The sequence below is a fragment of the Bos taurus genome, chromosome 5 (genome assembly GCF_002263795.3).
Source record: "Bos taurus isolate L1 Dominette 01449 registration number 42190680 breed Hereford chromosome 5, ARS-UCD2.0, whole genome shotgun sequence".
Lineage (NCBI taxonomy): Eukaryota > Metazoa > Chordata > Mammalia > Artiodactyla > Bovidae > Bos > Bos taurus.
Genome location: NC_037332.1, coordinates 32,148,329 through 32,171,320, shown reverse-complemented (window position 1 = coordinate 32,171,320; position 22,992 = coordinate 32,148,329). Strand labels below are relative to the sequence as shown.

General features: G+C 48.7%; 1 protein-coding gene across 5 annotated transcripts in view; it reads left to right on the top strand.

Annotated features, from left to right (window-relative positions):
* Window positions 1-22,992, top strand: part of PFKM (phosphofructokinase, muscle) — a 43,361-nt gene that overhangs the window by 17,718 nt on the left and 2,651 nt on the right. The window contains 19 exon segments of one of the 5 annotated variants that reach the window (NM_001075268.1): window positions 1,074-1,123; window positions 4,208-4,297; window positions 11,137-11,210; window positions 12,030-12,107; window positions 13,740-13,929; window positions 14,149-14,314; window positions 15,022-15,066; window positions 15,475-15,583; window positions 15,698-15,793; window positions 16,027-16,119; window positions 16,659-16,784; window positions 17,890-17,954; window positions 18,521-18,584; window positions 19,320-19,469; window positions 20,526-20,596; window positions 20,924-21,011; window positions 21,101-21,253; window positions 21,737-21,901; window positions 22,827-22,888. In NM_001075268.1, coding sequence (NP_001068736.1) covers window positions 4,216-4,297; window positions 11,137-11,210; window positions 12,030-12,107; window positions 13,740-13,929; window positions 14,149-14,314; window positions 15,022-15,066; window positions 15,475-15,583; window positions 15,698-15,793; window positions 16,027-16,119; window positions 16,659-16,784; window positions 17,890-17,954; window positions 18,521-18,584; window positions 19,320-19,469; window positions 20,526-20,596; window positions 20,924-21,011; window positions 21,101-21,253; window positions 21,737-21,901; window positions 22,827-22,888 — 1,877 coding nt within the window. In that variant the 5' untranslated portion in view covers window positions 1,074-1,123; window positions 4,208-4,215. 5 annotated transcript variants of the gene reach the window in all.

The window sequence follows — 22,992 nt, the reverse complement described above, 5'->3', positions numbered from 1 at the left end:
GGAGAGGGGTTGAAACAAGGCATGGGTGGAGCAGTGGAAAGAGTAAAGAGGAACTGGGTAAAAGGATGCACCTCTTCCTCAAGTAGTACTTGATCCATGTTCCCAGGATGGATTCTTCTTGCTTTGTAGCCCAACGTATACGATTGCCTCACTCTCAGAATCCTGCATCCCCTTCTATTGCAGGCTTGAGAATGAGGCTGTCAAGGCAGGGTTCTTGCCTCTTAGTTTAGCGACTAAACAACGAAAACAACTCTCATTCCTCGCTAGGTTCCCTGTATTTTCTCTGAGAAAGGTATGTAAATACAAAAGGGGTTTTTGACGTCCCTCATGAGTTTGAGGAAGCTCCGGGAGATAGTGAAGGACAGGGAAGCCTAACGGGCTGCGGTCCATGGCGTCGCAGAGTCAGACCCGACTGAGCGACTGAACAACTACATAGAATATGTCAATACCAGTGATCAATGTTCCTCAAGGGCAGGGATTCGGCTCAGACGGTAATGAATCTGACTGCAGTGCAGGAGACTCGGGTTCAATCCCTGGGTCGGGAAGATCCCCTGGAGGAAATGGCAACCCACTCCAGTATTCTTGCCTGGAGAAGTTCATGGACAGAGGCTACAGTCCATGGGGTCGCAAAAAGTCGGACACGACTGGACGACTAACACTTAACAAAGTGACAGAGGTGGGAGACAGTCGACAGGGCCAGAGAGGGAGGCTTATTTTTAGTTGCGGAGGATGTTTGAATGCAGAAAAGCCCCAGCTAGGAAAACTGTCTCTGAGGACAACAAGGGGAGGAACTAAATAAATTCTGGCTCCCACTGTGTACCGGAGCTGATGGCTCCCGAGCTGGATGTGGGAACCCTTTGGGGAGCGGAGAAACTAAGCCCCTGTCACGTTTGTGCTGTGTTCTTAAGGGGGAGGGGGAAGGGGGAAGGGGAGGAGAAAGGCGAGCAGAAGCGGGAGGAGCCTCGCGGCCCGCATCAGCTTAGTGGAGGATGAAAAGCCTCTCCTCTTTCCCCTCCCCGGCTGCCTCCACCTGGCTCCTCCCAGTGTTCGCCAAGCTCCCCTCCCCCTTTCCCCAAGGACAATCTGCAAAGAAGCCCTGGCGGAGGAGAGCTAAGACTCTAAGGCAAGAGGGGCCCTTGGGTAAAGAGCGAGGGGGATAGCCGAGAGCGAGCGAGGTGGGAATGAACGTGCTGGGAGTTGGCGGTGGGAGAGCAGAAGGGAGCAGACAGGGAAAGAAGAGGTGGTGCGGCATCAGAAGGAGGAGCTGAGGGGGGATGGGTGACGAATCCTAGCCCCTCGACTCGTCTCCCTGGCGTGCACACCCTGTCTCTGCCTGGGAATCAGGGATGGGTGGGTGGTGCTCCGACCTAGTAGCTCTCGGCAGCCTGACTCCTGCCCTGGCACTCATCCAATTCAAGTCAGCGCTCCTAGGATGCTGCCTCTCCTGTATTTCTACCTCCCTCGTGCTTTTCTGCGCACCTGAGATTTTATATATAGGTTTCAACATGTCTGTTTCTACATGTGTGTCACTGTTGATCCATTTATTTATGACTCTGCTTGTATATCTGTGTCTTGTGCCTCTATAACAATTTTAGAGATGCAACAGAAGAATTTGAGCTGTTTTTTTTTGCAGGTCAGCACTCCCCACCTTCCCCCCGTTTATGATGCATTCTCTCCGTCACTGAAGCCTCTGTGGGTGGAAGATCCCTGTATGGATTTCTATCAGGGATGAGCTCCCAGAGTGAATAAGCAGAGGAAAACTCAGGGAAAAAGGGATTGGCACAGTACTCAAACGTTTTGTTCTTTTCTTTCCAAAATTTTGCCTTCCTATTTGCAGCAACCACTTAGGCTTTCTATTCTTGAGAACTGCAGAAATTTGCACATGAACACTCATTCAATAGGAGAGTGTCTCTATTCTTGTGTGTTTGTGTTCCTCTCACTATTTGTTGCTATGTGCTTTCTTAAGTCCTGTTTGTATCTGTATGTGTTAGAAGTAGAAAGAATATGTATCCAAGCATATTTAAATTATTTTTTATATTTGTGTGCCTCTCCAGTTGTCAGTTCACTGATGTGCACAGGCTTCAGTAGGCTGTGGGAAGCTTTAACAAATGAAAATGATCCCCCCAACCCCCAGGAGCTTTCAGTCTAGTTAGGGAAAATGACTTTAGCAATCTTTAGCCCAGGTATCTGCAAACTTTTTCTTTTGAAGGCCAGATAGTAAATGTTTTAGGGTCTCTGTTGCAATAATCTACTCTGCTCTTGTAGCACAAAAGCAGCCATAGATAATTACCAAAAGAATGTGAGTGGTATGAGCACTGAAAACTGAATTTCATATAAGTTTTATATGTGATGAAATTGCTTTTTCAACCACTCAAAATGTAAAAACTTTTCTTAGTTTGCTGCCTTACAAAGACATTGGAAGGGTTCAATTTGGCTCCTGGGCTGTAGTTTGCTGACTCCTTATTTAGCCCAACTTTTTCAACACATAAGAAGCAACTAAAATATCACATAAAGCAATAATTCAGTGCTAAGCGGGTGATCTGGTTTCAGAAACACTATGTGATTTGAGGAGGTTCAGAAAGAAGTACTCCTTGACCTGTGGTAATCAGTGAAGGCTTAATAGGTTTAACAGGAATGTGACTAGGACAGGCCTTAAATAATGGAGTAGGATATTGATCTGTGGAAAGAGCCAGGATAGCCTTCCACACAAGTGATGCAATGTGCACAGGCACAGAAGTGGGGAGGAACAAAGTGATGTTTAGATGTTAATGGAGCAGAAAATTTGCAGGAGCCAAGGTTGGAGCTCCAGGCAAGAGTTAGGTCATGGAAGCTTTGAATGCAACCCAAGAAGTTTGGGTTTATCTGTCAGTACTGATTATATGCAGCATATTTGTGAACCTGTGTTTGTTAACAACACTACGTATGTTTGTGTATGTTTTCTTCATGAGTGTCTCATTGCATGTATTTTCTTGGCTTGTGTATGGATTTATATGTGGATGTGACCTGTGTATTTATCAGCAGCTACCCTGATTGTCCCAGGGTTCACATCTGAAACATGAGCTGTACTTAAAGGTCATCAGCTTCTGATCGTGTGAATGAATCCTCTCTCCACTGAGGCCTCAGAGGCCTATGACCTTCCCTTGGAGGTTTATTTGGTGTCTGAAATAGAGTGGAGAAGGGAAGCACAAGCAGAGGGAGACCAGCTATTGAAGAAAACAATTCAGATGGAAAGAGGCCATGAGGACAGAAAAGGAGGATAAAGGAAGATAATAAGAAGGAGAATAATAGGGTTTGGTAACTGTTTTGATTCTTGAGATTAAAGAGGAGATAAATTTTAAAAATAACAGCGGTTGGTTAGCCTGGATAACTGGGAAAGTGATGATTCAGTTGGCATTTTTATGGATGCGAAAGTATGTCTTGTATTTTCCTTTGAGAGAGATAAGTCCTAAAGACAAAAATATGAAGGTGTTCACATGTTATGTGTACATATTCATGTCTCTGTGGCAGTGATTTTGTGTTACTCTTCACATTTGGTAGTGTTTAGTGTGAGGGGCAAGGCCTGAAGATAAAGGATCAAGAGATGCATAGGAGGCAGAGACCCTGAGAGGGATGGGAAAAGCCAGAGAAAGTCCCTCACCATTCCGAAGCCTGAACCATTATTTTGCCCAAGCTCCAGTGTGCCTGTATAACCTGGAACTCCCATTCCAACTTAGCCCATTTCCATAACACCCAACTCAAATCTTAACCAAAACCCAACCTACTGTTGTTTTTCTGTTTCTGTTTTGTTGGTTCGAAGTGCCCTAAGCCTCATTTGATTCCTGTCCTCTGCAATAGCCCTTCCCTTCATTAAAAGAGAGGATTCTGTGAAGCTAACTTAACTTTTCTCCTTTCTCATTTCTGTTCAGTCACCCACCCTTCTCCTTGACCTTAGCTTCTTCTCCAAATAGGCTCCAGTTGGGGTGGGAGGGATTAGCTAGGACTTTTGCGGTCTTAGGCTTGATTTCTGTGACATTTCAGCCTGTCATTCTGCGAGGGTGTGGTTCTTTTCTGGAAGAAGTCCAAAGATCCTAGGCTGCAAACCTCAGACTCAGTATAGTGGGACAGCCTGACTGTGAGGTGGCTCTAGCCAGTCTAACAGAGCCATCTTCCAAGCTCATAGCAGCCTCGATCCCGTTGTATCCTAACTGGCCATTCTTTTGAATTCTAGAGTGGATCATGACCCATGAGCACCATGCAGCCAAAACCCTGGGAATCGGCAAAGCCATCGCCGTGTTAACCTCTGGTGGCGATGCCCAAGGTAAGGAAGAGGGCCCAGCTTGGGGAGAGGGCCTGGCTGGGAGGCCCTGCAAAACCCACAAAAACCATAGTTGGGAGGCCCCCTTGAATTTCTTGACTCCCTCAGCCTTAGCCTGTAGAACAGAACTATCCTCCTTAAGATCCTCCTGCTGTGCATTTACACAGGGACCTGGGGCTTCCCCAAAATCTCTGTTAGGTCTAAGTCCTCACGTGCTTTTGGATTTCACTTGCTCTACTTTTTTTTTTTGAACTGTTTATTTTATATTGGGTTATAGCCAATTCACAATGTTGTGATAGTTTTGGGCGGGGAACAGAGGCACTCAGCCATACATATACATGTATCCATTCCCCCCTGAACTTACTTAGGTCTTCATAAAGCTTCTTTCCAAGTTTCTCTGAAGATCTGGGACAATTTGGGTCCTTCGGTACTCAGAAAACTGGTGTTTTCTCAAGCAGGATTGGAAAGGAGACTAAAAAGAGATAAAATTGTTGAGAAGGCAGTAGGTGGATTCACTTCAAGTACATTGGAAATGTTGGGAAAAGGAGGGGATTTGGAACTGGTATTTGATGGGCTCTAGCAAATCTTCAGGAGCCAACTCTGGTGTCAGGGCTCCTGTGTGGACCAGGGTCAGGCGCCTCACTCTCACAACACGTTTCCTTCTCCTAGGCGCACGCACGTCCACGTCATTCTGCCGTTCTGTTTTCTCTGACCTCTCCTGCTCTTCCATTCTTTTAACCCTTAAACAAACAGGAAAAGCAGCAGTTAATCAGTACATACCAAAGGTTGTGGAGGGTGGGTGGGGGGCGGCAGGCGGAAGAAAGCTAAGTCCTTTGGCTTGAGTCCAGGAGACCTGGGAGTCAGAACTGTCAGGTATATGGAAAGATGAAGAGAGAAAGAAGGGGATCTCAGCTGGCCTCCCCTTCCCTCTGCACCTCTCTTCCCTTGGGTTTTTAAACACCCACTTTGTATAGAGCCCTGTCTTGTGTGTTGTGGAGACGCTGATTTCCTTTGGGAACTGTAATTTAATGAGGAAAGATGTCATATGTTATTAAAATTCTTAATAAATAACAATAACATAAATAACAATAATCAAGTGTGTCTTAGCCCACTTATCCTACTTAGCCCACTCTATCCTTATTCTTAGGATAGAATCCACTTATGTATTGAAATGGTAGGTCTTGGTTGGACTAACCAGGGAAGGCTTCGTGGAAAAGATAGATTTCGAGAAACTGAATTCTTCATTCAAGTAAAGTGCGTAAATCGGTGCATGATGCAGTAAATACAACACCAATTCAATAAAAAGTGAATTGTTGAGCATCTGCTGTGTGCCAGACAGGATGGGAGATGCTACGCCTTCATCAGTGAAAGATTCACCCATCGTCTTTGTTCTTATGACTCTTCTAACTAGTATGTTAGTAAAGCTAGACTTTAAGTATATTTTAAACTAATGTTTAATTATAATTGTGATATCTGTTATGAACAGGAAAACAGAGGAAGGAGGCAAGAGGCCTGAGTTTAGGAATAGTAGCCAGATTAGGAACACAGACCTGGTTTCTGTTGCTTCTCTCTCCTCTCCTGGAAAGAATCTCATATTAGTACTGAGTTCCTCAACATAAACTCTGAATATTGGTCCTAAAACCTTGGTAGGGTGGCCTGTGGAACTGGATTGTCAGATTAGGGGAAGCAAGAGCCTGCTAAAAATCCAGATGAGGTCCACAGAGTTATGAACTTATGAAGAAGCAGAGCTTTCTGGAGAGGGAAGGAGGTTTAAAAAAAAGAAGTCTAGGGTTTAACATGGATCCAAGAGCAGCAGAGCCCTTACAGCTTCTGATCCTGAGCAGAGAGACCCTCATTCTAGAGACAGGCACAGTGTACCCAGGGACATATCCCACTGCAAAGCCGTATAACATCTCAGGTGCGTGTTAGTAGGGACAGAGAGTGGTAGGATAGAATTCTTGGGAGGAAGGAAGCGAAACAGCAAACTCAAAGTAGATTTGAGAGGTCCCAACTGAAAGGTCCCAAGTGAAACATTTTGAACAAATGTTTAATTATAATTGCTCAAACGTTTAATTATAACAGCTCAAATGCAGAAGTGGCCTGCCTGGAGATAGGTTTGTGGGGCCCTCATTCTCCCAGGGAGAGGCACAGGAAGGTTTTTCCCTAGAGGCTGTAGGCCACATGGCAGAGAGAGGTCAGCTCTATAAGATCCAGAGGCGCCTCAGCTCTGTTGTTCCCTGACCTTAGCAAGGTTGCTGCTGCTGAGTTGCTTCAGTTGCGTCTGACTCTTTGTGACTCTATGGACTGTAGCTCACCAGACTCCTCTGTCCATGGGATTCTCCAGGCAAGAATACTGGAGTGGGTTGCCTTGCCCTTCTCCAGGGGATCTTCCCAACACAGGGATCAAACCCACGTCTCTTAGGTCTCCTGCATTGGCAGCCAGGTTCTTTACCACTAGCGCCACTATTAGCAAGGCTAATAGCATCTTAAAATAGAAGAGGGGCCAAGAATCAGACATCCTGAACTCAGAAACTGGGCTGATTAGATGCCAGATCCTAACCCCCTTTCCAGCCCAGAAGTGGTCCCAATCTGCCTGAAACCACACTACATTTGGGCTAATGAAATGGGCATATTCTGCTGGAAAGGACCTTAGTCACCTGCTCTATCCCTCTGTCCTCAGACAGGCAGTCTATTCCAAAAGCATATTTATCCTATTTTTAAAGGTTCGTTGGAATAGGATTCTATTTCCTCTCCATAGCTGTTCTAGGATTTACAACTTTTAATTATGTAGCCGTCAGAAAGTATAATTATATCTAACAAACGTTTGCTCCTCATGTCCTTTTTTTTCTTATTCAAAGTTCAGTTAAGGTGGAAAGAAAAATTTTAGCAAAAAGGTAGTGACCAAGTCATTTATTTGTTTTCTCCTATCTCATGTCATAGACCCATCCCCTGTAGTCCTCCCTACAGCCTCTTCCCAACAGGCTGTAATTGGAGACTCCAAAGTACGTGCTTCTGATGCTCTCCAGAGTCCCTCGTGGCTGTGCCCAGAGTACCCCTGAGTGGTGCCTGTAATCTTATCCTTCGTCTTGCTTCTAATAAGGTAGACAGCTGCTCATGGAGGGTTATTTAGGGCAACATGGAACAGCCAAGGACTGGCCTGGGACCAGAACAGGCCGGTGACATTAAGTAGGAGAGCCCAAAGCATTACTGGGACTTTCTAGTATAATCTATACAGCCCAGTCTGTGACTTCTAGGGAACTAAGGGTACAGAGGCACAAAAGTGGTCTTAAAACTTGATTTCTAGGAAACACTCAGATATCTAGTTCTGAGGCAGGGAGGATGACCTCTGAAAGTTGGTATGGTAAAAAGGCAGAGGGAGGAGAAAGGAGAATCTTCTTCTCTTGTGGGATTTTTCTTCTGCCCAAGAGACTTAGATGTTTCTTGCCCACCATCTATTGTTTGTTTTACACTTAAAACCTTTGAAGTGATTTGTTTTCCTTTAATTTTTTTCTCCCCTACCCTTCCTCAGCTCAGGAGCAGGAAAGAGCATTCCAACCTATACATTTCAGAAAAATATTTTTTCCTTCTTTTGTAAGATTACAGATTTATACTCCTCCAGGTATCCAAAAGAGAATCCCACAGGCCTTGGGAAAGTCTAGAAAATAAACAGTAGTTTCGTATTTGTCCTGATTTTTAAAAATTGGATTTATTCATTTTTCCTAAAGCACTGATGGCTTTCCCTTGACTCTGACTTTATGTTTTTTTAATACACACAGGCTTTTCCTAAAGCTTCTGGGAAGGCCTCTCCCTTCATAGATTTTTTCACTTTTGATTCCTTCAAGTCCATCAGATAGATGTCTAGACTTTGCCTTGGTGATGTAATAAGTATGTTTTGACATCAGTGCTATCCAGTGACCTCTTGTTGGCAAGCCCAACCTTCCAGTTCTCATCTCGGATCAATTATCAGACACCTACGTCAGAGTTCCCACTTTTGAAACTGTCCCCTTTGGCTTCTAAGATGTTGCTGAGTCCTGGTTCTCCTCCTGTCTTTCTTGCTGCTCCTTATTCCTTCAACACTGGTGTCCCTCAGGGTTCCATTCTTTGCCTCTTTCCCTTCTAATTTTACCTGTTTTCTCGAGACGGTCTTCCAGGTCTGCATGGATGACCCACAAGAACTTCAAACTCAGTACATCCAGATATGACTATATCATCCCCACCCTGATCTTCCCAAACCCAAACCCACCTCCGCTCAGCTAACTGCACAGTTTTCCCTGGGGCCTAAGGCAGTCATGGAGCATATCCTCCTTCCTTTCCAACACCTTGAAATCTAATCATGTACTGATTAGATGGAAGTCCCATTGCTTCTGTTTCCTAGGTTCTCCTGCCCAGTCTCTGTTCCGTCCCAAATGCCCAGGCGAGGCCCGATTGTTCTTGTCACTGCAGCTAGGCAGCCATCTAATTCTAGTGTTCCCTCTTTCCAGTCTGTCTTCCGCATCGCTGCTAGAGTGATCTTTCTGATCCACAGAGCTCATTATGTCCCTCCGCTCTTCAAAGATTCCCCATTGACTATAACTTTTATGTTTTTTAAGTTACAGACCTCTTTAAGAATCAATGAATGCTGTGGACCTTCTCTCAGAAGAAATGCCCTTGCCCACAAAGCTTTTCATACAGTTTCTTGGGATTCATGGATTCCCTGAAACCATCACCCATGGGTCCCCAGTCAAACCCCAGCTTCCAGAATAAAAATTAGCCTTCCGTCAATGGGCACACAGGCCCCTGCCCCGCTGCACAGCTTCATCTCTCTATAGTTTTCCAGTTTATTCTTTATAATACAGAGTTATGTAAGGCTACTCCTTGACCCTCAATGTTATTTGTGCTATTCCTCCTGCCTATAACACTGTCCCCAGATTCGTCCATCTGACCAAAAGATTTGAAAGGAAATTATCCTTTAGGTCTCAGGACAAATGCAGTCTTTTCTGTATCACCTTCCCTGACTTCCTCCTGGTGTCATAGATGCTTCTTCTCCTCATCCCCATTGCACTTTGTACAAATCCCCTCCATATGGATCCAAATTAGAACCACACTATAATTCCTCCCGTGTTTTTTTTTTTTTAATTTTTAATTTTTGGGCCTTGCTAAGCAGCGGTGAAATCTTAGTTTCACAACTAGGATTCATGCCCCTGCAGTGCAAGCACAGAACCTTAACCCCTGGACCACCAGGAAAGTCCCTCTCCCCTTGTCTTGAGGACCATTCCCAAGTCCTTTATCTTTGTATCCCTAGACACTCTGTCATACCCTGATGCATCTTTCCCAGTGCCTGCATAGAGTTAGGAACATGAGAGGTATTTAATAAATATTTGTTAAGTAAGTAAATAGTAAGGCATTAAGTTTGATTTGTAGCTTAAAGCCATGTAAAACCAACTTTTGTCGACCTGCAAACAAACAAACCTGAAAAATAGATATTCTGGCCTTTTTGATTCTATTCAGTTCCAGATAGCTTTGGATTATGCAATAGTTCATGATGGGTTTTAGCCTGCTGCTGCAGATTTTTCCAATTACTGGCTTCTCGAGTGCTTACTGGTATTTCTCCAGGCAGGTTAAGGACCACATGAGTAGATTTTAGGTTGAAACAAAAATGTGTAATGTGTACAGGGCTACCTGAGGGAGGGTGATTAAGTGGTTCACAAGAAGTTGATCTGTCATGGCATCACTCTAAGCCCTTCCTTACATTATAAGGTACGACAGGGTAACCAAGATGAAGATCCAGGAATGTCTCACCAGTGAGACTGCTGGGCACTAGCAATGGCATTGTTTCTACTGTGGTTGTCTGCACCACCCTGCGTTGTATGTTGTGACAGGTCAGCTCCCCCTGTACTCTTGGAAGACAGGGTTCTTGTCATTGAGCAGCTGCTAGGAGAAGGATGGTACTCACAGACGAGGATGCGGGAAAGGCTCTCCCCTCTGTTTCAGGCCTAGTTGCTTCTCCCAGTGGAAACAGTAATTTACAGCGTGCTGTTTGGGTTCGTCATACACATGCCACACACACGTCACAGGAGAAGATCAGCACGGGAGAAGGAGAGCATAGAGTCTCCACTAATTGTGCCTGCACACTTGGTCACAGCCTCTTCTGGTAGTTTGGGAGCCAGAGGATCTCACTGCATGGTGCACACTGGAACACACACCAACGCAACAACACTAAAAAGCTGTGTATGTGTGGGGACTGGGAGGATCCACCAGCCAGTAATGGACATGCTCATGAATAGCTTGCAAAGGGTCAGGTCACTGAGCCCAGAGTCATGTCTTTGTCCTGAGAAGCCTATACAAGCCAGATGCCAGATTCACTGCAGAAGACAAGGAAAAGCCTGGTGTAGCCATTGGGATTAGCATGGAGGTCAGCAGTGTTGGTTTAGACATTTCAGATTTGGATTAAAAGCTGACCTCATCCTCGCTCTGTAACCTCGACCTATTTGAGCTTCAGTTTCCAAGTCTAAAATGGAGGCAACTCCCAGGTTGTGGGAAGGATTAAATGAGTTGATGATTGACAAGCATCTAGCAGCATCTAACCCCACAAAAAGCATGCAAGATGCTTATTCCCCAGGTTGCCCTGGCATGGAAATGTTTTAGGAAAGATGGAATTTTGGGAGGTTGGGGAGGTGAATGGAGGTAAGTTGTGTAATGTTAACATTGAGTGAAGTAATTCAGGGTTAATGGGGACCACAGAAGACTTGGATGAGGGGATTATAGATTCAGAGAAAAGCCTTGGAAAAAGACTGACTCAGGTCTTAGAGCCCAGGGCTACTTTTCTTAGGAGTAACTTCTCTCTGACTCTTTCCTCCTCACAGGTATGAATGCTGCTGTCAGGGCTGTGGTTCGTGTTGGCATCTATACTGGTGCCCGTGTCTTCTTTGTCCATGAGGTTGGTTCTCTGCTCTGATCCCCATCACTCTTTGTTTTTCACTCCCTCTCCCCACCCTCTCTGCTTATCGCCTGGTTACGTGTCTAATTGCTCTTGATTCTGTGTCCCCAAGAATCACTCCTTCCCACTCTGGGCTCCAGTAATGATGGTGGGGCCCAGAGATTTGCAGACCAGATCCTCGTCTTGCCTGCTCAATTTAAAGTAAGAAGTAATTCCGCCTTCCCTTCAGCTCCCCCCAAACAGAGAGGGAAGCTGAAACAACTTAGTATTTCACATCCAGAGTCAGAGCCTCAGGAGGATGAGTCTGTTTCTGCGGTTGTCTTACTTTCCAGGGTTCTAACTCCTCCTTGCTTCCCTCTTCTCCTTTTGCACTCATCCTTTGCCCACTCTTCTTTTCTTAACGTCTGTCTCCCTTTCTTATCTCTCGCCCTTTCTCTGAAGTGTTATCGTCTCTTTTCAAGTCACGTTTCTCTCCTTTCTCCTTCTAACATCCCCTTCTTTTTTTCCTCTTTTGCTGGTTATCAAAACCATCTGTCATCTAGTTCCCCTGGGAGGAAATGGGATGAGCCATAAATAAGAGAAATTGAGATTAAATGTTAGGAAGGGCATCCTGATGTTTCAAGAATGAGAGAAACTAGAAGAGTGTATTGGAACAACTGATGTCTCCTGCCTTGGACTGTGTTTTTCTCAGGAGCACCCAGGCATCAGTAATGGGAGGTGACTTGATTCTCAGGGAACCTCTTCCCAGGGACCCTGTCTTAATCCTGGGGGTTTGGGGGAAGCCTAGCAGAGGCTGAATGGATGTAATGTATCCTACAGGGTTATCAAGGCCTGGTAGATGGTGGAGATAACATCCGGGAAGCCACATGGGAGAGTGTCTCGATGATGCTTCAGCTGGTATGTTCCAGAGGGCTCTGTCCCCTGTTTGTGCTGTCCTTGTCTCACCCCATTTGGGTGGGGCTCATGGTTTCCTGAATTCCCTGCGATGTGGCTTAGTAGGAAGGGTTTCTATGACCAAAGAGGGGCTACATTTACCCTTTACTCTTTGCATTTAAAAACATCACCCTGGTTTCCTAGGGCAGGATGTAGGGTTCGGATGTGATCACAGGACGCTTTGTTCTTTATAGAAAGGTCATAGGTAAGATTTGAGGAGCTGGCATGTAATGGGTCCTGCTCTGGGGTCATGGGGAAGGTCAGGCCCTGAAAATAACCTCATCAGGGGACTGGAGCCAGAGCCAGAAGTAGAGCTGAAGTTTGCCAGTGCTCATGTTATGATGATGAGGTGACCTGAAACCAAACCTTTTAAGGAAGGAAGGAACTGGGATAGCCTTTTAGAGTTAAAAAAAAAAACCCTAAGATGATCTTGATTGTATCCAGAGCCCCTTTTGCTACTTTCTCTAAGTCATTCTATACCCATTTTCTGATTTACTGAAAAATCTACACATTACATTTGTGTTCTCATTCTTTACCTCAATCCCCTAAAAAAAATCCATGAGGAGAAACAATGAACAGCACTTAGTGAAGATTTAAACAGGCAATGGCACCTCCCTAAAGTAGTCTGAGAATGAGCCAAAATTCTGCATCAATACCCACGAAGGCATGGATGCCCAGAGTTCATATGATTTGTGAAAACCCTGGGTGTGCTCTCCTCTCTTGGGGTGTGTACAAGCTCCTGGGAGTTTAGGGCTTTCCCTACTCAGAGCTGTTTTTTCTGTGAACTCCTGGGTCTTGGGGGTCCTCCCACTGGCACACAGATCTCCAGGCGCAAAGGGGAAAGGACTGGCAGTGCTTGGCCCCTGCTGAAGTCACTGCTGCTGCTGCTTACATGTCTAAGATGAGAAAGATGGATATCATTTTAGAAGCCTACATATATGTGTGTATTCCCTAGGTCTCTTTAGGACGGTCACCATGACAAAGCCTTCAGTGGCATAGGCCCATCTTAACCATCTTCTAAGAGGTGTAGCAGAACGTGGGAATGTGGGAATGACCCCGCAATGCCTCAGCCAGCACCATCTCACCTTTCTTTAGAAGGGACTAGTGGGGGAAAAAAAATCTCAGTGAACTACAGGGAGGTGAAAAACAGGGAAAGTTCCATGTAGGCTCATGCAAATCAAGCTGAAAATCAAGATAAAGTGAATAACTTTGAATGCAGTCAAGCTAGCTAGGCAAATGAAATAGAAACGTATCAAAGGCAATTGAGACTCACATGTCTTCCACTAATGGCTAAGCTTGTACAATTATATGCCCTTAGACAACAGACTTAAACATCAGTATTCATGATTCTGGAGTTTGAAACTCATGTGAGTTTCATTAACCCTTTTCGTGAAGAATAAAACTTTAAAACCACACACACACACACACACACACACACATACACATACACATACATGAAGGGGCCAGTGACTCTTCAGGATGTCAGGGAACTTCCTAGGGAGCCATGTGGTGATGTTGGGATGGGGGAATCCTAGCCTGTTGAGCCCAAATTTGGCCTTGTCACCTGGGGAGCTGACTCCCACCTCTTCCCCAAAGGGAGGCACGGTGATTGGAAGCGCCCGGTGCAAGGACTTTCGGGAACGGGAAGGCCGGCTCCGAGCTGCCCACAACCTGGTGAAACGTGGGATCACCAACCTGTGTGTCATTGGGGGAGACGGCAGCCTGACTGGGGCCGACACCTTCCGCTCTGAGTGGAGTGACTTGTTGAGTGACCTCCAGAAATCAGGTGAGCGCTGCTCTGTCAGTGTGGTTTCTGCGCATGTGCACACCACGCCCCTCCTCTCACGGGAGAAAGTTGTTGCCCAGACCCAGAGGCAGTCTTTGCCCTCCTCTTTCTGCCATTGTTGACAATTGCCATGGACTGCAGCCCCTGCCCTCTCCAGGCACCTGCTCCCTGGCACTAGGGGCCTCACCCAGGGCCCCCTGCTTTGCTTCCCCTCATCAGGCAAGATTACAGCAGAGGAGGCTACCAAGTCCAGCTACCTGAACATCGTGGGGCTGGTTGGCTCAATTGACAATGACTTCTGTGGCACTGATATGACCATTGGCACCGACTCTGCCCTGCACCGGATCATAGAGATTGTAGATGCCATCACTACTACCGCTCAGAGGTGGGGGCCCAGGAGGAAGCAGCGTGGGAGGATGGAGCTGGAATAGATCAGCTGGCTGAGTACTAGAAAAGATGAAAGTGCTTGAGCTGTGATACTATTGTGATCAGTTTTCTGGGGACTAGAACACTGTTTTTAACTAAGAATTATCCCTGGAGCACTGAATTTTACTGCTCCATACCATAAGACTCGCCTCTGGCCACTGTCTACCCACACGTGTTGCTCTGCAGGCTTTAACACCTGTGGGATCTCCTAAATGACTAAGACAATTTCAGGGCCCCCCCAAACCTTTCCAGCCATATCACAGAGATCGTAGAGGCCATCATGCCACAGGTCAGATGGGAGGGACTCAGGGGAGGCAGTGCAGGAGAATGGGGATACAGAGGGGTGGCAGTCTCCCAAGGGCAATCCTGGAGGATTCCAGGTCAGTCGAGTCCTCTCTCCACTTCTTTTCCCTTTGCCCCCTCCCTTCCTGGTCCCTCCTTCCCAGACACAGTGCCTCAGTACTGACACCAGTACTGACACCATCAGGCCTGGGAAGGACACCCTGTGGCTAAAGCGATTCCCCTGGGTCTTCCAGGTCTCTCAAAAGAAGGCCCACAGCATAAACATACATTGAGGATAGGTTCCTGGGCCGCGATGTGGGTGGTGGCCCGCAGGTCTGGCCATAGGAACATCTGGACTGTGTGAGCCCTGTGTCTCTCTTGCAGCCACCAGAGGACCTTTGTGTTGGAGGTGATGGGCCGGCACTGTGGGTAAGACTGCCCCACCATCTTAACTCGTTTATTCCGTGTACAAGCAGTAGCCCTTTCCTCTTCTCCGGGGACCCGGGGGGCTCCCCGTGGGGGCGGATCAGGAGGTGTACACACTTCCCTCGGTGTGGCCACCTTTCCTCATCCGCACCCACTTCCCTTACACACTGTACACATACAGTGTGAAAGAGCAGACAGTGCTCTGAGATTGGGAGCCACCGGGGCAGGTGAGTGTGAATAGAAGGGCCTCTTGAGGGGCAGAAGCTCACTGAGCAGCTGTCTCACCCCAAGAGTGAAACAGGAGCTCCGCAGACCTTCCACCTCCAATGGCACTAGGTGGCCTTGTCGGGAATGGGGTCGTCTGGCTGCGATCTGTAGCTCCTGCCATGACACTACTGGCTCTCATCTCAGATACCTGGCCCTTGTCACTTCCCTCTCCTGTGGGGCCGACTGGGTCTTTATTCCCGAGTGTCCACCAGATGACGACTGGGAGGAACACCTTTGTCGCCGGCTCAGCGAGGTACTGGCACTTTGTCTTGCCCTTTGAAAATCCCCTTGCCCTGTTCTGCTGCAGATGGCTTTCCTGTCCATCAGTTTTATGACACTGACCGTTTTGCACTTTTTTCTCAACCAGACAAGGAACCGTGGTTCTCGTCTCAACATCATCATCGTAGCTGAGGGTGCGATTGACAAGAATGGGAAACCAATCACCTCTGAAGACATCAAAAACGTTAGTATGGATGGAGCCAGAGGGGCCGTGACACCTTACCGGCCCCAGGCCCGTTCCCCAGTAGTTTCCGAGTCTCCCCTTAGTTCTTGTGCACATCTCTCCCCAGGTGTCCGGCCCCCTGGTTTCCTCCCACCCAGGAATCATTACAAGATAAGAGGCTGAGTCATCCTTGATTTATTTGGGTCCCTGCTTGATTCCTCTCCTTGACTCTGCATCTCTCTCTGTCCCTTCAGCTGGTGGTTAAGCGTCTGGGATATGACACCCGAGTCACCGTCTTGGGGCACGTGCAGCGGGGTGGGACACCGTCGGCCTTTGACAGAATCCTGGTAAGTCATGGGGCTCTGTGGAACCCTCAACTTGCTGTCCTTCCCAGCACAGGGGCTTCAACCATTGCTCACACCGCTCCGTCACCAGCCACTGGACCGCAGTGGGCCTTGACTCATTGCCATATGCTCAAGAGTTCTCTTTTGTTGCAAAAAATGATGGGAGACGCTAGGCTTCACTAGGGTCGAATATCTTACAGCCTGAGTGAAAGATTAAGATCTAACCTTAGACACTGTTTGTACCCCCATCCTACTTTCATCAAGAAGGGACTCTTACTCAGCCCCAGTAATTCTCTTGATAACTATAGTGGATATGGTTCCCTGGAACCAGGAAGAATCCTTGGGGGCTCTTCTGGCAAAAGGAGGAAGCATCATCAAGCTTTAGATGAAATGTGGGTCAGAAGGTAAAGCCCAATGAGTTCTTGGCTATAGTCCTTAAATGTGGAACTCAGCTCGTGATTTGGAAAGGGCCTTGGATGACCAGGTCCTCCAGGCTGAGACCAGAGGGGAGGCTTGGACCAGAACGGCTTTGCTTCCTGCAGGGCAGCAGGATGGGTGTGGAAGCAGTAATGGCACTTTTGGAGGGGACCCCGGACACCCCAGCCTGTGTGGTGAGCCTCTCTGGTAACCAGGCTGTGCGCCTGCCCCTCATGGAGTGTGTCCAGGTGGTGAGTAGTGACCCCAACCCACCTTCCTACTAGCCCCAGCCCCTATCCGTGTGAGATCTGAGTGGGAGAGAGAGCAGCTCCTGGGGCTGCCAAGGAGGGTGCAGGTGGGGAGGCTGTGTGCCACAGGAAGGAACATGAGGGAAAGGCACTCAGGGGGCTCTGTGCAGGAGCTGTCCCCTCTCCAAGCCTCAGTTTCCCCATCTGACAGATGTTCCTAAAGAAGATGCAGCCTGCTACATCCTACCTAATGAGACCCAATATCTCCTACAACCCACTTGCAGGAGACATGCTTCTCTCTCCAAACCTATTAAAAGCAGGGAAATATTATCAAGGTCTGGCTGGATAGCTCATTCCTCACTCTGATTTCTCTCTTGAACCATCACGAGGTTACTGATAAGTATTCACCTTGAGCATGAGTGTAAGGATTGGAGAGAAGATGTGTAAGTGGTCTGGAGGATGCTGAGTGCTCAGGAAATATGGCTCTAATTATAGAGGAATCGCTCCTTTGATACCACAGAGCAGATGCAGTGGCTGGGAGCTGAGGTGTCAGGTTGCCTCTCAGGCCTGGCTCCCCAGCTCCTGGATGCTTCTCTCTGAGACTCCGAAGTCCTAATGACTTACAGGCCAGACAAGCTCCAGCCTCGCCTGGAACTGTATCTCTGAAAGCCCCCCCAGCTAAAGCACTGGCTCACAGAGCAGAAAGCGGTGGAAGCATGGGGCAGGGATCAGACTTTCTTCCTAAGTGGTCATCTGCAGATGACCAGTCTTAATTTTCTTATTAACTTAGAGGCCACCGTGAGGCTGGAGCCCTGGGTGTAGAATGGAGGGAGATGCTGTGTTATTTGTGTGTGCTCTGCCATCCTGCACATCTTCTAGTAAATAGAGCCTAGATTTAGCCCTTTTCTTCTGCTGCTCGTTACTCAGAAAATTAAGGAAAAACACTGACGTTTCTCCTTCTGTGAAAGTGTGTCGGGGCGGGGGTGTGTGGGTCCTGGATGGGCAGGGTCCAGTCACCAGCCCAGAGCCGGGCAGAATCTCAGTGTGGGATGGGAAGGAACCCAGCTGTGTGCGGAACCCTGGCCTGAGTGTTGCCCTTCTCCCTCAGACCAAGGACGTGACCAGGGCCATGGATGAAAGGAGATTCGATGAGGCCTTGAAGCTGAGGGGCCGGTGAGGAGATGACCAGGAATTCACTAGCCACAGAAATCAGACATCAGAATGAAGCCAGAAATCGATGTAGCACAGACCCAAAATAGGAGCTTCTGTTTTCTTCTCTTCTTATTGTCTGTACAACAGTTTCTTCCCAAAGAGAACTAATTGTGAGATGGCCAGGGGGCTTGGTTCACTCCCAGGATTCTTTCCCTGGCCTTAGCTTTTCACAGTTTGTTATTGCTGTATGTGGACCCAGCTAGATCATGAGGGTCTCTAGGCAAGGTGAGGGTGGTGCTCAGGGGTGTTTGGTAAGTTTATGGCCTCTTTATACCCACCTGCTCCCACGCCCCACCAATCCTTGCTCAGGCTCCGCTTCTGTCCTTGGAGGCTTGCCCTGTGGAACTTCAAGCTGGTTTATACCCACCCGCCCCCGCCCCCAATCCCTGCTCAGGCTCCACTCATGTCCTTGGAAGCTTGCCCTGTGGAAGTTCATGCTGGGAACAGAACTTCAGACCAGATCCCCTTGGCTGCGGGCCTTGGGGAATGGCCTGAAAACGCCGCTGTCTCTCTCTCTCCTTTTTTAGGAGCTTCATGAACAACTGGGAGGTATACAAGCTTCTGGCTCACGTCAGACCCCCAAAGTCTAAGGTACTGGCAAGCTGCTGTCTCCCCTTGGCCCTCTTTCTCCCTCATCCTCCCATTATGAAGCGCGCCCCTCAGTCCACTCAGCCTTCAGCCTTGCTAACTTCTTTGCCTGCCTGTGTCTTCAGTGCTGAGACTCGGACACCACTAAGTTAATTTTCTCTCACCCCAGATACAAGTCTGTGTTCTTAGTGTGCCCTGGATGTCTTGAACCCAAGACCCACATCCACTTCAGGGCTGACAAGATAGCATGCAAGGAAGGGAAAAGAAGCTCATGTGTTATTTCTCTGGGCAAATCTGGAGTAATCGCATCTAAGTGCATTTGAACCATCTCTTCCATTGGTGTAGTGGTTCTTAATATTTTATCTACACTAGCATGATCTGGATTACTTATTAAACATGCATATTCCCTCCCTCCGAGGGAGATCAGATCAGGGGTGGGGCCAGGAATATGCAGGTTTAATAAGCTCCCTGGGTGGATCTGATACAACAGGTGGTCCAAGGATCCTACTTTGAGCAACACTGCTCTGGAGGGTCTCGTGTTCATTGTGCAGTGATGTCTGGGATCAGGAATCGCAGCTTTATTGATCTGTGGTGAAGACTTCTGCTTCCCTGCTGTGGGGGAGGGGCAGACTGTGCTGGCATTCCCTGGGGGAGGGATGTGCCCTCAGGACCGTGAGGGACTCGGAGGCCAGCTCCCCTCACTGACCTGTCCCCCTCCCTCTCCACTTCCTTCCGCAGAGTGGCTCCCACACGGTGGCCGTGATGAACGTGGGAGCGCCGGCCGCAGGCATGAACGCAGCCGTTCGCTCCACTGTGAGAATCGGCCTCATCCAGGGCAACCGAATGCTGGTGGTGCACGATGGCTTCGAGGGCCTGGCCAAGGGTCAGGTAGGGGGGCGCTGGCTGCAGGGCCGGGAGCAGCCGTGCAGAGGAGACGGGCAGCAGCTGGCCTGTCTGTTCCCCTGTGTTCCCCCGTCCCTCACAACCTTTTTCTTGGGGTTCAAGCAGAAGTAGATACAGGGGTCCCCCGTTTTCTGCGGGGGACACATCCCCAGTGGATACCTGAAATTGTGAGAGCACCAAACCCTATGTATAGTTGATCTTGAACAACTTGGGTTTCAACTGCGTGAGCCCACTTAAATGCAGAATTTTTCTTTTTTTAATTTGGCTGTGCCACACATCTTCCCATGATCTTAGTTCCCCATCCAGGGATTGAATCTGGGCCCATGACAGTGAAGGCGCTAAGTCCTAACTGGACCCCTAGGCAACTCCCCAGAACTTTTCAATAGCAAGCACTGTGGTACTATATGATCCAGGGTTGGTTGAACCCATGGATTCAGAGCAGTGCATGAGAGCCGGCTGTAAATTTACATGTGCATTTTTGACTTTGGAGTGTGGGCACCCACACCCCCGTGTGCTCAGGGGTCAGCTGTGTACTACATGTTTTCCCTGTACTAACAGGCAGGTCGTGTACACAGTGTGGGCCCACTGGACAAAGGGATGAGTCACGTCTTGGGTGGGATGAAGCAGAATGGTGCAAAATTTCATCACGCCACTCAGAACACACCATTTAAAACTTAGGAATTGTTTATTTCTGGAATTTTCCACTTAGGATTTTTGGGCCAAGGTTGATGATGGGTAACTGAGAGCTTGGAAAGTGGGATCACAGATAAAGGGGGAGCTACTGTATTTAATTTTAGGGCAGTGGGAAGAGGCAGGAGGCACTGAAATGAGCCCTTTGCAAACAACGTGTCTGATATAATTCTCTATCCCAGAGTTCAGCACAGGGCCCGGTGTAAGATTTGTGAGTGAGCTGTAAGGGTGGAGGACGTTCAGTGAGGTGGGAGAAGCCGGTGCCTGGCACAGCTCTGCCAAGGGGATGGGCTCAGGGCTCGGGCAGTGGTGGCAGACCATGATGCAGACCTGTGTGACCTCCCGCCGCAGATCGAGGAAGCTGGATGGAGCTACGTCGGGGGCTGGACTGGCCAAGGTGGTTCTAAACTTGGGACTAAAAGGTGAGTGGCATACCAGGATTACCTCCACCTAGTCACCCTAAAGGCAGCCCTTGCACGTGGGCATCCGTTCATTTGGTTGGGGTCCGCTGAGACCAGTGCTGTCGTCTGGGTCCTCAGAGGGCAGACGTGTCCATGCAGACATCCATTAGCAGCTCTGGCGACTCAGAGCCCCAGCATGTGTCCTTGGACAGGGTGAGAGTGGGGTATGAAGGGGGCGCAAGTTAAGAAATTATAAACACAGTGCCTTCTAACGCTCGCTTTTCTCTCCCTTGATTTTGCTGTCTCTTCCCCAAATTCTATTCCCCTCCCCTCACCCCAATCAACTAGGACTCTACCCAAGAAGAGCTTTGAACAGATCAGTGCCAACATCACGAAGTTTAATATTCAGGGCCTTGTCATTATCGGGGGCTTTGAGGTGAGCATCCCTGCCATTTCTTCCTCTCCTCCTGCCCCCGTTCCCGCCTTCTCCCCCTCATTCCTGCCCCCGTGGCTTTGTCTTTTCAGGCTTACACGGGGGGCCTGGAGCTGATGGAAGGCAGGAAGCAGTATGATGAGCTCTGCATCCCCTTCGTGGTCATCCCTGCCACGGTCTCCAACAATGTGCCCGGCTCGGACTTCAGCGTGGGGGCTGACACTGCCCTCAACACCATCTGCATGGTGAGGGTCCCCGCGGCTTCCCAGCCCCTGGCTTGGGGCTCCAGTCCCTGGACCGAGTCTGGGCTAGGAAGTGAGCACTTGATTTGTACCAGCCAAGTGACGGTGTGAGAAGAATACTTCTCAAGCTCTGAGTTTGCCCACACGCACTTAACACGTTGTGTCCATCCTCCTCGCTGTGAGTCCTCTAGCCTGGAGATGCATCTGTACTCCGCACTCCAAGTGATTTTTCATTTCTGAGGCCCTAGATCATAGTTCCCCTAGTCCAAGCACAGGAAGGGTAGGAATAGCTTCCTTCTGGGGGAGGAGGTCCACACTGCACTTGCCAGATGTGCCTGCCATCCTTGTTGGCGAGAACTGGAGGGGGCTCTGGGGCCCTGCTGGCCTAGGGGGACATAGCTCCAGAGTCGGGTGATGGTGGGGCCCAGAGAAGTGACAAGAGTCACATCCCTGACCCTGTCTTTCTCTGACGTGTTGTCTCTGCAGACGTGTGACCGCATCAAGCAGTCAGCGGCAGGCACCAAGCGCCGTGTGTTTATCATTGAAACGATGGGCGGCTACTGTGGCTACCTGGCCACCATGGCAGGCCTGGCAGCTGGGGCTGATGCTGCGTATATTTTTGAGGACCCCTTCACCATTCGAGACCTGCAGGTAGACGGCTACCCAGAGCTTGTTAGGAGGCTCTCCCTTGCCCCATTGGTCCCCATGTCCCCGTGGCGACCTAAGCTGTGAGAGCTTAAGGCAAGGACAGAGCTGATGGTCTGTGGAGTCCTCGGAAGAGCGCCAGGCAGGCGTGCTGTGGTGTGACATTCTGTATGTGGTGCCCCTCCTGTTGGAGCATTCATTTGAAGGGTGGCTGCAGCTAAGCCCTTTATGTGCCTTTTTGCATTTTATTTTCACAACAGCCATGCACGGGAGGGGTTATCTCCATATTACAGATGAGCAAGGTTCAGTGAGGTTATAAAACTTTTCTAAACTTTGAGTAGGCGGTTTAACTGATTGAAAAAGTCACATCCCCCCTACTTCAGATTTTCCTTGCTACCAAACGGACCACTAACTCCATTTTTGAGGGGATTCCCTTATGATCCTCATTTCTAAGATCTTCGTTCACTCGAACCACACAGAGGAGGTTGGCAGGTTGCGGGAACTCACTACTCCAAGGGCCCAGCCATCAGTGGAGGGTGACCCTCTCCCTCCTTCACCCCTGACTCAAAGCCTAGATGGGGGTGTTTTCTCCGCAGTGAGTCACTGCTGTCCACGAACGCCACCCATTTAGAGACCGACACCGAGGGCAGGGCTGGCTCTCTCAGGGTGGAAGAACTGAAACCCCTAGAAAGGGAGATTGGGAAGGGATGGAAAGGAGCTTCAGATTGACAGTTCCCACACTCTCTCCAGCTTTCCCTCTGCCTGCTCTGCCCAGCTCAGCTGGGTCTTCGCTTGTCTGTCTGTCGTGACCTTCTTAAAGGGATTAGGTGCAGGCCAGCCCTGAGCTGTCAGCAGCCCGCCCTCCTCGTGTGCCTCTCCCTCCTGTAGAGGCCTGCTCAGCCGGGTTTAGGATTTTCCATTTCATTTTCAGGTGAATGTGGAGCATCTGGTGCAGAAGATGAAAACGACTGTGAAGAGGGGCCTGGTGTTAAGGTACCTCGTCCCTGGCCTGCTCCTGAGTGAGGAGTAGCCTCGTCCCTGGCCTGCTCCTGAGTGCGGAGGAGCAGCAGTCAGGCTTCGGCCCTGGCCAGACCGCA